Below are 12514 nucleotides of genomic sequence, written 5' to 3' on the forward strand. Positions count from 1 at the left end.
AATATTGTTGTCTTGGCGAAGTCATAGACAGAAAAAAAAAAAATCTGAATACAACCGTAGTTTCACAATATTTTCTGATTCATTGGTGGTAGTGAGACTTTTTCTATTTTATTTTGCCTTACTTAAAAGTGTACTCTGACTGTAATAGGTAAATAAACACTTGATGTACCTACCAACTGGGTTGCAACTTGAGTACATTCTGGATGCTCAGTTTGTCTGAAGCCTAGCCTCTACTAGTGTGTACTTAAGTGTGAATAGGGATTGGTAATGATTGATTAGCCATAAATGTGCAATTTCAAAACAAAACAGAAATCCTGGTCAATATTTAAAACCTTGCTAATAATGAGTGTAATGTGAAGGTCGTGACAAGAAGATTATATCAGCTGTAGTAGTGGTACCCAATGTGTAACAATGCTCAAAATTAAGTAACTTTTAGATTTTTGTGGTACCTAATCATCCCAATTTAGTGGAAAGTTGGTATTAAGTTTTTATGTGATAGTACTGAACTCTTCCTTGTGACAAGTTTATATTTTTAACATCACCACCATGCAGTTGTAAGCTAAGATTGTGGTCTTCAATTGTTCTTCCTTAGTTTTTTTTTTTTTTTTCACAAAGCACGTGCACAGTTGTTGACGAGTGAGGACTGGTGTGAATCGGGCCACCCTAACCTGCATGAGGGATGTGATGGGGGGGGGGGGGGTTGGATAACAATTGTTCCTGAGAAAACCATTCTCTTGTGGCAACAAATCATAGTTTGCATCGGATACTGACACAGTGTTCAAGCAAAAGCTGACAATTATCCAAAGGATGGGATATAACTATTAATAGACTTGTGGTGACAAGCAGTCTTTCTTCATTCATTTAACAGAATTTTTCATTCTTCTACAGGATGTACTGTAACTTGTTGCCACACCAACTGGGAACACACGTGAGCCGCAGGATAATTAAATGGGTTTGGCTGAAATGATGAAAACACTTTTTGATGTGTTTTCAAAAGGAGACTTGCATCATTTATTGTGTGTGATAGTGAAACACTCCTGTTTATTGCTTTGATATCATAACATGGATATGGGTGCTCCAGTACCCACATATTGTGGGCTAGAATCCAGATATTGCAGTATTTTGGATTAAAGACGCGTGATAAATGATAAAGTAGTGTCTCGCAAATATTACAGTAAAATATAATTTAGGATAGACTCGTGTTGCTTTATCTCCTCACTAATCCTATTGCTACCAAATTTTAAATATAACCTATGATGGGTAAAAGCTATGCAGTCCAGGTAATATGCGGATTAAAATTCATTAAAATAAATATAGTCTACATTTAAAATAAATATTTTTTTTTTTTACTTTAACAGTGATTTTAATAATTTTTCATTTATATTCACTGGTTTTTATGCACATAGGGAATCATATCTCTTAACAACTAGTAAGTTTTCCAATATACCTGCAACAAAGATAAGAAAAAAAAAAGAAAAAAAAAACTGTCTTTATAAATATTAAAAGATTTAAATCATTTGACCATATTTTAATGTAGTTTGTTAAATCTAATCAAATTATCATTAGTAATGATTGCTTAGACAGGCCTAGCTTCAGTGGAAAAGCCTCGCCATTAAGGTAAAATCTTGCTACTGCGACTAAACTAACCACCACGGAAAGCTCTACGCTGCGGTAAAACCAAATTACCACAGTACACCCGCACCACTGTGGTAAAACCTAACCACTGTGGTAAACCCTTGCCACTGCAAAGAAGCCTCATCACTGCGGTAAAACCAAACTACGACAGTACAGCCTCAACACAGTGGTAAAACCTAACCACTGTGGTATACATAACCATGGCGTAAAACCTTGTCACTGCAGTTAAAAATAACCTCCATGGGAAAACATTAGAATTGCACTACCTAAAAAATAACTTTTTTTCTTTCTTTGGTATGCTTAAGTTATATTTTTGATAATTAACAACTAAATTAAAAATGTGTAATGTATCATGAATTGTTAAAACTATTTATGTAATTTGCAATTTCACATACTACTCAACAATTATTTAAACCATTATAGAATTAAAAATTACATCCATATTTCACATTCACAAGCAAAAATAATATTTCTGTACAACCCTTCTATTCTGGAGATATTATAATAACTGATAAAAAAAAAACTGGTAATTTGTTTCACCTTATAAAATCGTCAAAACGTTTACCAAACTGAAACAAGATATAATGGTGGATATAATTTAATTACATAGTAAGAAATTGGCCAGTAGATATTTATATTATATAAATTCCAAATTATTTTTATTTATTAATATTTCAACATGTCTACCTTCAACGGCTAGATGCCTTAGATGGTTGGCAAATACAAAAAAAAAAAAAACATTCACACAAAGCTACTAGTGAACCAATGCAAAACATGTACCTTGACATTTTATACTAGCATTATACTAACTTAGCTGCTTTTCCATTTAATAAATCCAAAAATTGTTTTTTTGAGCACTAAATAATTTCCTGTATTTACCCTGAAAACTGTATTCTGAAATTTCTGTTGAATTCTGAGAAATTCGCATTTGCGGGCATGACCATGAAGTAGAGGGAAATTATGGAGTAGAAGAAATATTGAATTGTAAAAATAATAAAATTTCATTGTAAATGATATTACATTGAATATAATAATTTTGCATCCAAATTTACTAGTTTTCAGCTGGCTAAAAAACCACTTTTTTGCAGACTTACAGACCTTTTTCTATTACCAAATTCATATAGTAATATACCATCAGGATCAAATGCACAGGAACAAATGTGTTACAATCAGTGAACACATAAGTATGTTGGAGATGAATACATGTTAATAGGAGTGTGATTGTCTGGAACCTTCAGCAATGTGCCCAATGATACCATGAACACAAATTCAATTTGATTTGTGCTTCCATACCACTAAGTGGGTCAAGTGAGTGAACTACTCGTAGATAATGTCGCTGCTGTCTCCGCAGAAACCTGCTTGAAGGTGCAAGCGTAGAGGTCCTACGTGGATTGTTTCTGTTGTTCTACAGCAATGCACTGGTGTCAGTCTCACTGTATCTAGGTCATAAACTCACATTTAGAGACTTAAGATTGTTTGAGTGGATTGTTAATGCAGTAACTGATCTTGATTGGTCGAATGCATTTGCAGGTGTTCAGCATGATAAATAGTTTGACGTACAGGTGTACCTTGGGGAACTAACAAAAACCATGGATTTATATGAGAACTACACTATTCTGCTAAGATGTTACACTAATAAAGTGACTTGTTTAATCATGTAAATTTGTTCAGTTTTATATCATTATTCGTTCAGTTCTGTGCTTCATTCATAGCTGAAAATGTAATTGTGATTTGTATAGGCTGAGTTTATTGCCCAGTAATTGTTTGTGCTTGCTGATGTCAGTGTATGTAACCAGCATATCAAATTACATGCTGCCAAGTTTTTGAGTCATTTTTTGATTCACCTTTGATTCACATTCGAGGGGTAATGGGTTTAGTCCTGGCCAGTGGCGTAGCCAGGATTTGTGTATGGGGGGTGTTAAGAAGCATGCTCCCCCCCCCCCCCCCCCCCCCCGCATTAAAGCGGGGGGTCCGGGGGTCCTCCCCCGGGAAAATTTGGATTTTAAGGTGTAAAATAGTGCTATTTTAGCAGTTTTCGGTTCTTAAATTTAAATATTGTAATAATAAAATTTTTATTAATTTTAATATGAAATTTGTTTGAGTGATGAATAAGAAATTAATTAAAGATTTGGTGCTAAGGGGGGGGGGGGGGGGGTTTGAACCCCTAAAACCCTCCCCTGGCTACGCCCCTGGTCCTGGCCACACGTCCTAGGCTTTTCTTCCTCAAACATGGCTCTCCATTTTCAATTGAAGTCATACAAAGTGTGTGTGTGTGTGTGTGTCTGTCTCTGTCTCTCTCTCTCTGTCTCGTTGCTAGTGGAGGTCGTGCTCGCAGTTTATGTGGAAATGGTATTGTCTGTCATTTATAGTCCTCCGTTTATGGTTTCTACTTGCATGCTCACAGCTCTGCGTAAGATAGTCCCAGACTCGAGTGTGTTAGAGCTCATGGCAAGATCAAGTTATAGCCTTCAAGTATTTTGTAATGAGGCTGCAAAACTACTTGCCATTATGGTTTGGCTGGTGTAACTTTATTTTCTGATAGTTTGTAAAAAAAATTATTTTGAAAATATATTGATATGAACAAAGTTAATGAAAATTATTTAAAGATGCTGTACAAGCATTTGAGAATATGAATATTTCTTCTGAAAATAGTGTTAGTTTCATTACAGAGTGCCACTTTGTAATGTAATTTACAATTACTTTGGTTTAAATTGTAATATTTTAGAATGTTTGTTTACCAACGTAAGGAATTTATTCAAATATATGTGGTAATTTAAAATTCGCAGGTGGCTTATCCATGCAGTTCACTTCAACTAGTAGAGATTGAAAGACTTTGTGCACGAGCTGGTATGGAGATGTGTTGAGGTGCTTGTTCCTTTATCTCGAACTGCTGAGTCACTTCCGAGTGTTTGCTGAGCGATCCGGGCAACCACACTGAAGCGTGTGTTTACTCAGTGGATAACTGCCTGAGTAGCTGACGATTGCTCAGCAGTTGAAAAGGTTGCTATGCAATTAAAGAACATATTATTTATGCAGTTTTAAAAACATTTAAACCAATATAAACACAGCCATCTATGTAGCTATGGAATGCTGTGTACCAAAACAGTTTTTTTTGCAATTAAAAAAAGTCCATCTGATGTGAGAAAATTGTTTACAGTTTAAAAAAATTAGTTTAATTAAAAAAATGTTATAGTTTGTATTTATGCCAAACTTGTTACTTGTCAGGAATGCCAGCTACACCGCTCTGTGTGCGAAACATTTTTTTGTCTGTTGAACATGAAATGAATAAGTGTGTTGGTTGCCTTGCTACGTTCTAAATGAGGCTTATGAACAACTCTTTTGTTTGATTGGTCGAAAACAAAAGGAATGAAGCAAAATTTATGAAAATTATAAAAAGGATTTCATTGTGCACTAAATTTTGTTGACTTCACATTAATAAATTAATATTAACTGTGTGACCTTTTTACCATCATATTTGATTTCAATAAGTTTTTGCATCAACAATAAAGAGTCTTTAGAACAAGTTGATTCCTTCAAATGTTTTAATCTTTTACTTTTAATTTAACTAGTGACCCGCCCCGATTTCGCACTGATGCAATCTTCTAATGTGGCATCATTTAGATTTATTAAGTAAGTACTTATAAGTACCTGGTTCTCGTTAAGTGTCTGGTGTTTTCAAAAATTATATACATACAAACAGTAACTGCCAATTGCTAAAGATTTTTATCTTTAAAAAATAAAAGTGTACTATGAGTCATCCTTAGAAGATAGACTATGCTACTGTGACCTTTTTTGTAGGAATTTTTAAGACCTACAATTCTGTAGTGCATTAATATGATGAATCAGTCATGTGTAAGTCAGGGTAAGCCATGCAAGGTCCCGAAAAATTTCTTTGTGCGACTTGATTACAAAATGTCTATATTTATCTATAAACCTTCTGGAAGAAATTTTCTAAATGATGGTGACAACCACATCAGATCAATCCTTTGCGTAGTTTAGAAGAATTAAGCAAATGGACAGATGTGGATAACGATTTTGTTTTATAATATTTAAAGAGTGGAATTTTTTTAATTTAACTGATAAGAGAATTTGAATCCCGGATTTGGCAAGTGATGTATTCACCAATAATGAAAATATTTTTTAAAATGAATACAAATAATAATTACCATAAACTGTCTGCATTAAGAGAGGTGGAAAAATAATTGTTAAGATTAGAGTGGGCCAAAGAAGATATTCTCATTGCCGTACATGTGTCATTAAGGTAAAGGAGGGTAACGCAAGTTGAAGGGTTTATGGTGGCTGTGATTTGTAGGCTGTTCACATTCATGAAATGTAGGCAGTCAAGGAAGTCAAACATGGCCGGGGTATATTTTTGAAAGCAAGGTACACTATACTGCTCTAACAAAACTAGATAAATTTAGGGGAATAGAGAAAGATGGTGGCAGAAGCAAAGATAGGAGCAGAATCTTTGCTAGCTTGCTTAGTGTTGAAACTAAACAGAACGTGATGCGCTGAATATGATGTACAGGAATGGATGGATTGAAGGTGGGCAAGTGTTTTGCTTTGTCAGGAAGGTGGGCAAGTAGTGTTGCTTCATCAGGAAGGTGGGCAAGTGTTGTTACTTCATCAGGAAGGTGGACAAGTGTTGTTGCTTTGTCAGGAAGGTAGGCAAGTGTTGTTGCTTCATCAGAAAGGTGGGCAAGTGTTGTTGCTTCATCAGGAAGGTGGGCAAGTGTTGTTGCTTCATCAGGAAGGTGGACAAGTGTTGTTGCTTTGTCAGGAAGGTGGCCAAGTGGTGTTGCTTCATCAGGAAGGTGGACAAGTGTTGTTGCTTCGTCGGAAAGTGGTTAAGTGTTGTTGCTTCGTCAGGAAGGTAGGCAAGTGGTGTTGCTTTGTCAGGAAGGTGGGCAAGCAGTGTTGCTTCATCAGGAAGGTGGGCAAGTGTTGTTGCTTCGTCAGGAAGGTGGACAAGTGTTGTTGCTTCATCAGGAAGGTAGGCAAGTGGTGTTGCTTTGTCAGGAAGGTAGGCAAGTGGTGTTGCTTTGTCAGGAAGGTGGGCAAGCAGTATTGCTTTGTCAGGAAGGTGGACAAGTGTTGTTGCTTCGTCAGGAAGGTAGGCAAGTGGTGTTGCTTTGTCAGGAAGGTGGGCAACCAGTGTTGCTTTGTCAGGAAGGTGGGCAAGCAGTGTTGCTTTGTCAGGAAGGTGGGCAAGCAGTGTTGCTTTGTCAGGAAGGTGGGCAAGCAGTGTTGCTTTGTCAGGAAGGTGGGCAAGCAGTGTTGCTTTGTCAGGAAGGTGGGCAAGCAGTGTTGCTTTGTCAGGAAGGTGGGCAAGCAGTGTTGCTTTGTCAGGAAGGTGGACAAGTGTTGTTGCTTCGTCAGGAAGGTGGACAAGTGGTGGGCAGTGAAGCAACCAGATCAGAAACACTTTGTCCTTAAAGCTGGCCTGGCCTGTTATATTGGGTTTCACATCTTCATGCTATTACTTTCGTTTCACTGTATCATCATTGTATTTTATATTTATTTAAATATATAATTTTTTTATTTATGCAAAACATTCTGTATAGCCTTATGGCACAGACCGTAACAAACTAAAATACATTTGTTACTGAATAATAACTTAATAATATTTACATACATTGTAAAGATAATCAGGTTTAGCATTTGTTACGAATTTTCTTTGCAGAATAATATAAATCGGGTAACAATATAATTTTTTTATACTCAATTTACATATATTACATGATGTTTGTAACACATCTATAAATTATTTTAAGGTATGTGTGTGTATTAAGATGAACAACTCAACTTTCTATGAAATAATTTTGGAAATTCCAATTAATATTTTCAAAACTACCATAATACCATAATCAAGTGTGAGACAATAAAATACTAAGATAACACATTTGTGTCAACATGCTAGATTATATTTTATTTGCAAAAAGTTAAACCTGCAGTAATAACTAAAACTTCCATGTTTTAGTGATTGTCTCATGATTAAGCCTACTCTTAGAGTTAATTTGCCATGTTCCCACCCATGGGTCACAACTTATGTATATTGTCCAGTGTTCTAAATATTTCTGCGTGAAAATCTGAAATCAGCAAAAACAATTTGCAACCGGCGCGTGAATCTGAACTTTAACGGTACCACATTTCCACGGTAGTGTTAGCTGTTTTCAAAGATAGGTGAGGATTAATTTAAAGTCCGAGCATCAAAAGGGCTTTGATCGCACTACTGCAGAGCAGGGTAGGTAACGTGTTTGGCTGTTGTGCAGAGGCTGCGATGTGGAATCTGTACAGGTGGCCTAATGGCCAAAGATTTCCACATCATTTAAAGTCTGAGTCTGTTAAGCTGTAAATTGCATTTTTTATATAAGAAATTTCTAGCCCTTTAAAGGATAACATTTTTGCTATTACATATTATGGATAGGTTTCACATTCATTTGAACTGAAATCTTGTAAAGTGTGCAAATTTTACTGTACCCTTTTTCTGTCACTCCGGTGTTGGTAAGGGGAGCTGTGATGGCTTTATCATGTTCTCTTCAGGGTCAGTGCCTCCACTCATTCGTTTGTTCGGTTCTTGAGTTTCCTCTTTGTAGAAATACTTTATTTGTGTTTGTAGCATGCCCACCAACAGCTTAGAGCTTTAGCGGTGGCACGGCATGTACTGACAGGTACAAAACAGAAAATAAAAGATAATACAAAAACAAGGACAAAAATGGTCCCTGCTAGTACCCCTCATCGGCACCAAAGTAGGAAAGCTCTGCCTGAGGTGAAACCACAGCAGGTGGGCACATCCATAGTTGGCCAACACACCAAGTAAGGCAAACCAGATGCTTGCTGACCAAAACAAAAATAGACTAGTACAACAGAAACACGACACACAATGGAATATAAGAACATAAAATTTAATGAGAGATAAATTAGGACATTGATAATTAATAATAATAGCGAAAACACTAATAGGAATAACCCTGACGGCAGAAAAGACCAGCAACAGCAGTTCCTACGGTTTGGCCGGTTTGGGGTGTCAGAGGGCCCCTTTCCCGTATTAAAAAAATATATACATACCTATGTTATGTTTTTGGTGGTCTTGTAAATGAATAATAGACGTGATGGGTTGATCAGGAAGATTAATTTGTAGGCTGTATATTGCAACCGATTCCTCTCATATTCTTGCGTACCAGTTTTTTTTTGTTAGAAGTCGTGTTGTGTCTAGCTTCGGCTAGAGCCTAGACAAGCACATCATAAGCACGATGCTTAAAGCAGTGATGTATAATACTTTCATCTTGTACAGCCTCTCAAAAAAAATTGTAACTGTTAACAAGATGCATTCGTACACTTTCAGTGAAAATGTTTTCAGTTGACTGTCTGGTTTCATTCACAGTTGGTTGAAGGGCCCCCTTTTTGGATCTCATATTACAATGAATGCCTTTTTTTAAGGGAATACTTTCTGAACAAGAGCCTCTGCCTTTATGAGCTTCAGTAGCTGCTGATGTTAACCATTTATCTGTGTTGAATGGCTCCAAACAGTTGGTTTGTCAGTTTCTTTTAATTATAACACTTTATAAAGATAAATTTAGTGGTTAGTTCAGTGTGTTTCAAACGTACTTCAAACACACCAAGTAGATGCTTGCAATAAGAGGGCAAGATTCATATCTGTTGGTTTTTACACTATGGAAGAAATGTTGAGAATTATAGAATTAAAGAATCTATGATGAACACTGTTCTTTCTGAATAATTCATTTTCTTCCTTTTCAAACAATTTCTTCTGCCACACTGAAGACAGAATTTTTGAAAGTAAGCGATGTGTATGTGAATTCAGCAGCAATACCTAATTACTAATTAGGTGTTATTATTAAAAAAAAAAAAACATACAGTGTTTTGTAAGGTCATATTTAGCTGTTTAAATTTGTGTGTATGAGGTGAAGTCAGATGATGTGGCTCTGTGCTCTTACAACTGTTGTTAGGTGATGTTGCTGCAGGTTTTGACAACTTTGAAATTCTGGAAAAGTCTGAGAATTTTAAAGTGATCACGAAAAACCTGTGAAGATCAGGAAAAAAACTTTAAAATGATCACGTAAAACACTCTCTTAAGGGCTCCGCCTACCCGGGCACACACATGGTGTGCAGAGCTTCAGGATAAACAACGCAAATTCAAAACTACTCAAGATATCCGGGTGGGGTCCGTTTACGAAAAGCATTTTTAATAGTTCGCTGAGGGCCGAAAAGTACTTTTGATTTTGGGTAAAGTTTTTAAACTGTATTTCTAGAAGAGTCAAAATGGCTAAAACACATGTTTTCAGAGTAAATTTTAGGCGTAAAACAACTGGTATAGATTCTTTAAAGCACTTAAGGGACTTGCATTACACCTGTATCTTCATTTCTCCGCAATATAATGTTACGGTCACTGCTCAAATTTCACAGTTGTCCTGTGACGACGAGAAGACTGCGCACTAATTCAGAGCCTTGCGCTTAGAGGTGACACAGTGCTAGAAGCACCGGCAAGCGTCGCTCTTATCATCCCGCCTCACTAACACACATACGCCCTTGACGAGGCGGGCCCCTTAAGTTTGGATTTTTATCTGAAATATAGTTTTAGTTAAACAGTTCCTTTAAAACTATAAAATTTTCTTACTGCGTAAACTATACCCATTGTTTTAGGCTTTTGGGTGTCAACAGAATAATTTTGAATTACGATAGGAATTGATATCAAGTGAAATAACGATCATCCAATACTAGTACACTCGAGTGTTATCTGTTGTCAGTATAGGGCTCAGTACAGAGCTTCAGAATAAATCATGTTATTTGAAAACTACTCTAGATATCAGAGTGGTGTTAATTTACAAAAAACTTTTAAGGATAGCAGATGAGTAGTTCCATTTCATATTTGGTTTTTATGCTGCATTTTTAGGACAGTGAAAATGGGCTAAAATTGGGGTTTTCCGGAATAATTTTAAGACTTGAAAAGTGTGGATCAGATCCTTAAAACCACCTGAGGGACTTAGATTACCCTTTTATCTTCATTTATCTGCCATATAATTGTATGTTTATCACTGAAACCGTATAGTATCCCTATGCACGACGAGAAGACTGGCACCAGTTCACAGCCTTGCACTTACAAGTGATACTGTGCTGGAGGCACCAGCGAGCGTCACACTTACCATCCCGCCTCACCAACACTAGGTGGGCCCCTTCATATTCTCTCGGTCTTTTGCTTTAGTTTATACCACTATTTTGGCTGAGAAGCAGCTGAATGTTCTGTATTTGTGCACATTTGGTTCAGATTTTATTTATTTATTTTTTTTTTTTTTGTTGTATCTGTTAAACTTGAACATGACATTCTGTAGTAATTAGGGAATCAAATTGTGTTATTGTTTGTAGGTCTGCTTTACAAATTATTTATTGTAATTTTCAGATGCCGCTAGCCTAACAATGTTTCTTTACTTTTAAGTTGTACTAGAAGTCACCAGTCAAGTGTTCTTGTGAGCCTTTTATTTTTGTTGCAGGACTCTTTGATTGTGGCATGATTGAGTCCATGCAGAGCGTCTATGGCCGATCAACCTAACTGTGTGTTCGGGGGGTCTGACTTGCAGTCCAATTCAACAGGGGCCACCGCCAGACGCACTGAGTGAGTCCGCGTCTCGTCTCCTCGCTGGTGGTGGTGACACGAGTATCAACAGCAGCCTGTTGATCCACGTGGTTCGGAGCCCATGAGCCCGGGTGTCTCAGTTGCTTCATACTCCTGCAATCTGATACCGATGGGAATTAAAGCTTGTAAACATTAATAATGTTCGCAGGCTTTCACGACCATTGTCTGAAGTAGCTTGGCTTCTGGGTTGTAGCCGTGTCCTTGGCGAATAATTCACCGACGTTTCGGTCGACATTGCAGTTGCCATCATCAGGTAACTGCTCCCTGATGATGGCGACTGCAATGTCGACCGAAACGTCGGTGAATTATTCGCCAAGGACACGGCTACAAACCAGAAGCCAAGCTACTTCTTGTAAAGATTATTTGACAAAGATACAAAGAATATATTTTTATTGATGAATAAAACAGGAAGTATAAAATTACAATACTTTTGGATCTAATACTTGGTTTGAAGTTTAATTTATTTCTATTCATGTATGCTGTTTAGTACCATAATTCATGGGAAAAGTTCTAATATTATAAGCTGTGTTGCACCTTCATTTCAGCACTCTTAATTTAATTGCATCTTTGTACTGCAGAAATTTTTTTTAAAATTTAATTATTAAAGCCATTGGAGAATTTATTAACTACTGCAGACAGCACATTCACAGGCAGTGTATGAAGTAGATTGCAGGCTTCAGCAGCCGTTGACTGGTTGGTAGGTTGTGCCGTCCACCACTTGAGCCTGCCCCAACAGGAGCCTAGATAGTTCAAGAGTTTACAGTTCCATTCTCAGGGCTCGGCTGCTGAGAGAATCTGGAGTTAGCAGTAGCGGTCAATTAGCAGCTGGAGTGTCTTGGCATAAGTTACCATGCAAGCTGTTGGTAAATAAACCTGCTCTGCCAAAGACGTGGTTCTTGAGGTGTTTTTGCTGTGAGAAAATACTTTGTAAATTAATGCAAGGAGAAATGCTGGATGCTTTGTGTATCAAGATAATTTTTAACAGAAGGAAAACACAATGTTTTTGGTACACCTAATTTGGAGCAAATTGTGAGTTAATATTTGTATTACTACTTTGTTAGGTACCTTTATAAATTGTGGTGAGTGTGTATAATTGTTTTAGGTCTGTATGATTATATTTTTAGTGGGTTGGCATTTGCTTGGGTTTTGTGATTGTTAGGAATTAATTTTTTTGACTGTTGGAAATCTTATGAATTGCTTGTCAATAAAATATCAAGTTTTTAAACCACA

The 12514-nt window shown here is 36.7% G+C and overlaps 1 protein-coding gene across 4 annotated transcripts in view; it reads left to right on the top strand.

Moving 5' to 3' along the window:
- LOC134532154 (E3 ubiquitin-protein ligase TRIP12) overlaps nt 1-12514 on the top strand; it is a 61655-nt gene that overhangs the window by 1186 nt on the left and 47955 nt on the right. For all 4 annotated transcript variants that reach the window (XM_063368515.1, XM_063368517.1, XM_063368518.1 and 1 more), the window contains exon 2: nt 11142-11263. In XM_063368515.1, coding sequence (XP_063224585.1) covers nt 11184-11263 — 80 coding nt within the window. In that variant the 5' untranslated portion in view covers nt 11142-11183. The remainder of the gene's footprint in view (nt 1-11141; nt 11264-12514) is intronic.

Source organism: Bacillus rossius, chromosome 5 (genome assembly GCF_032445375.1).
Source record: "Bacillus rossius redtenbacheri isolate Brsri chromosome 5, Brsri_v3, whole genome shotgun sequence".
NCBI classification, from domain to species: domain Eukaryota; kingdom Metazoa; phylum Arthropoda; class Insecta; order Phasmatodea; family Bacillidae; genus Bacillus; species Bacillus rossius.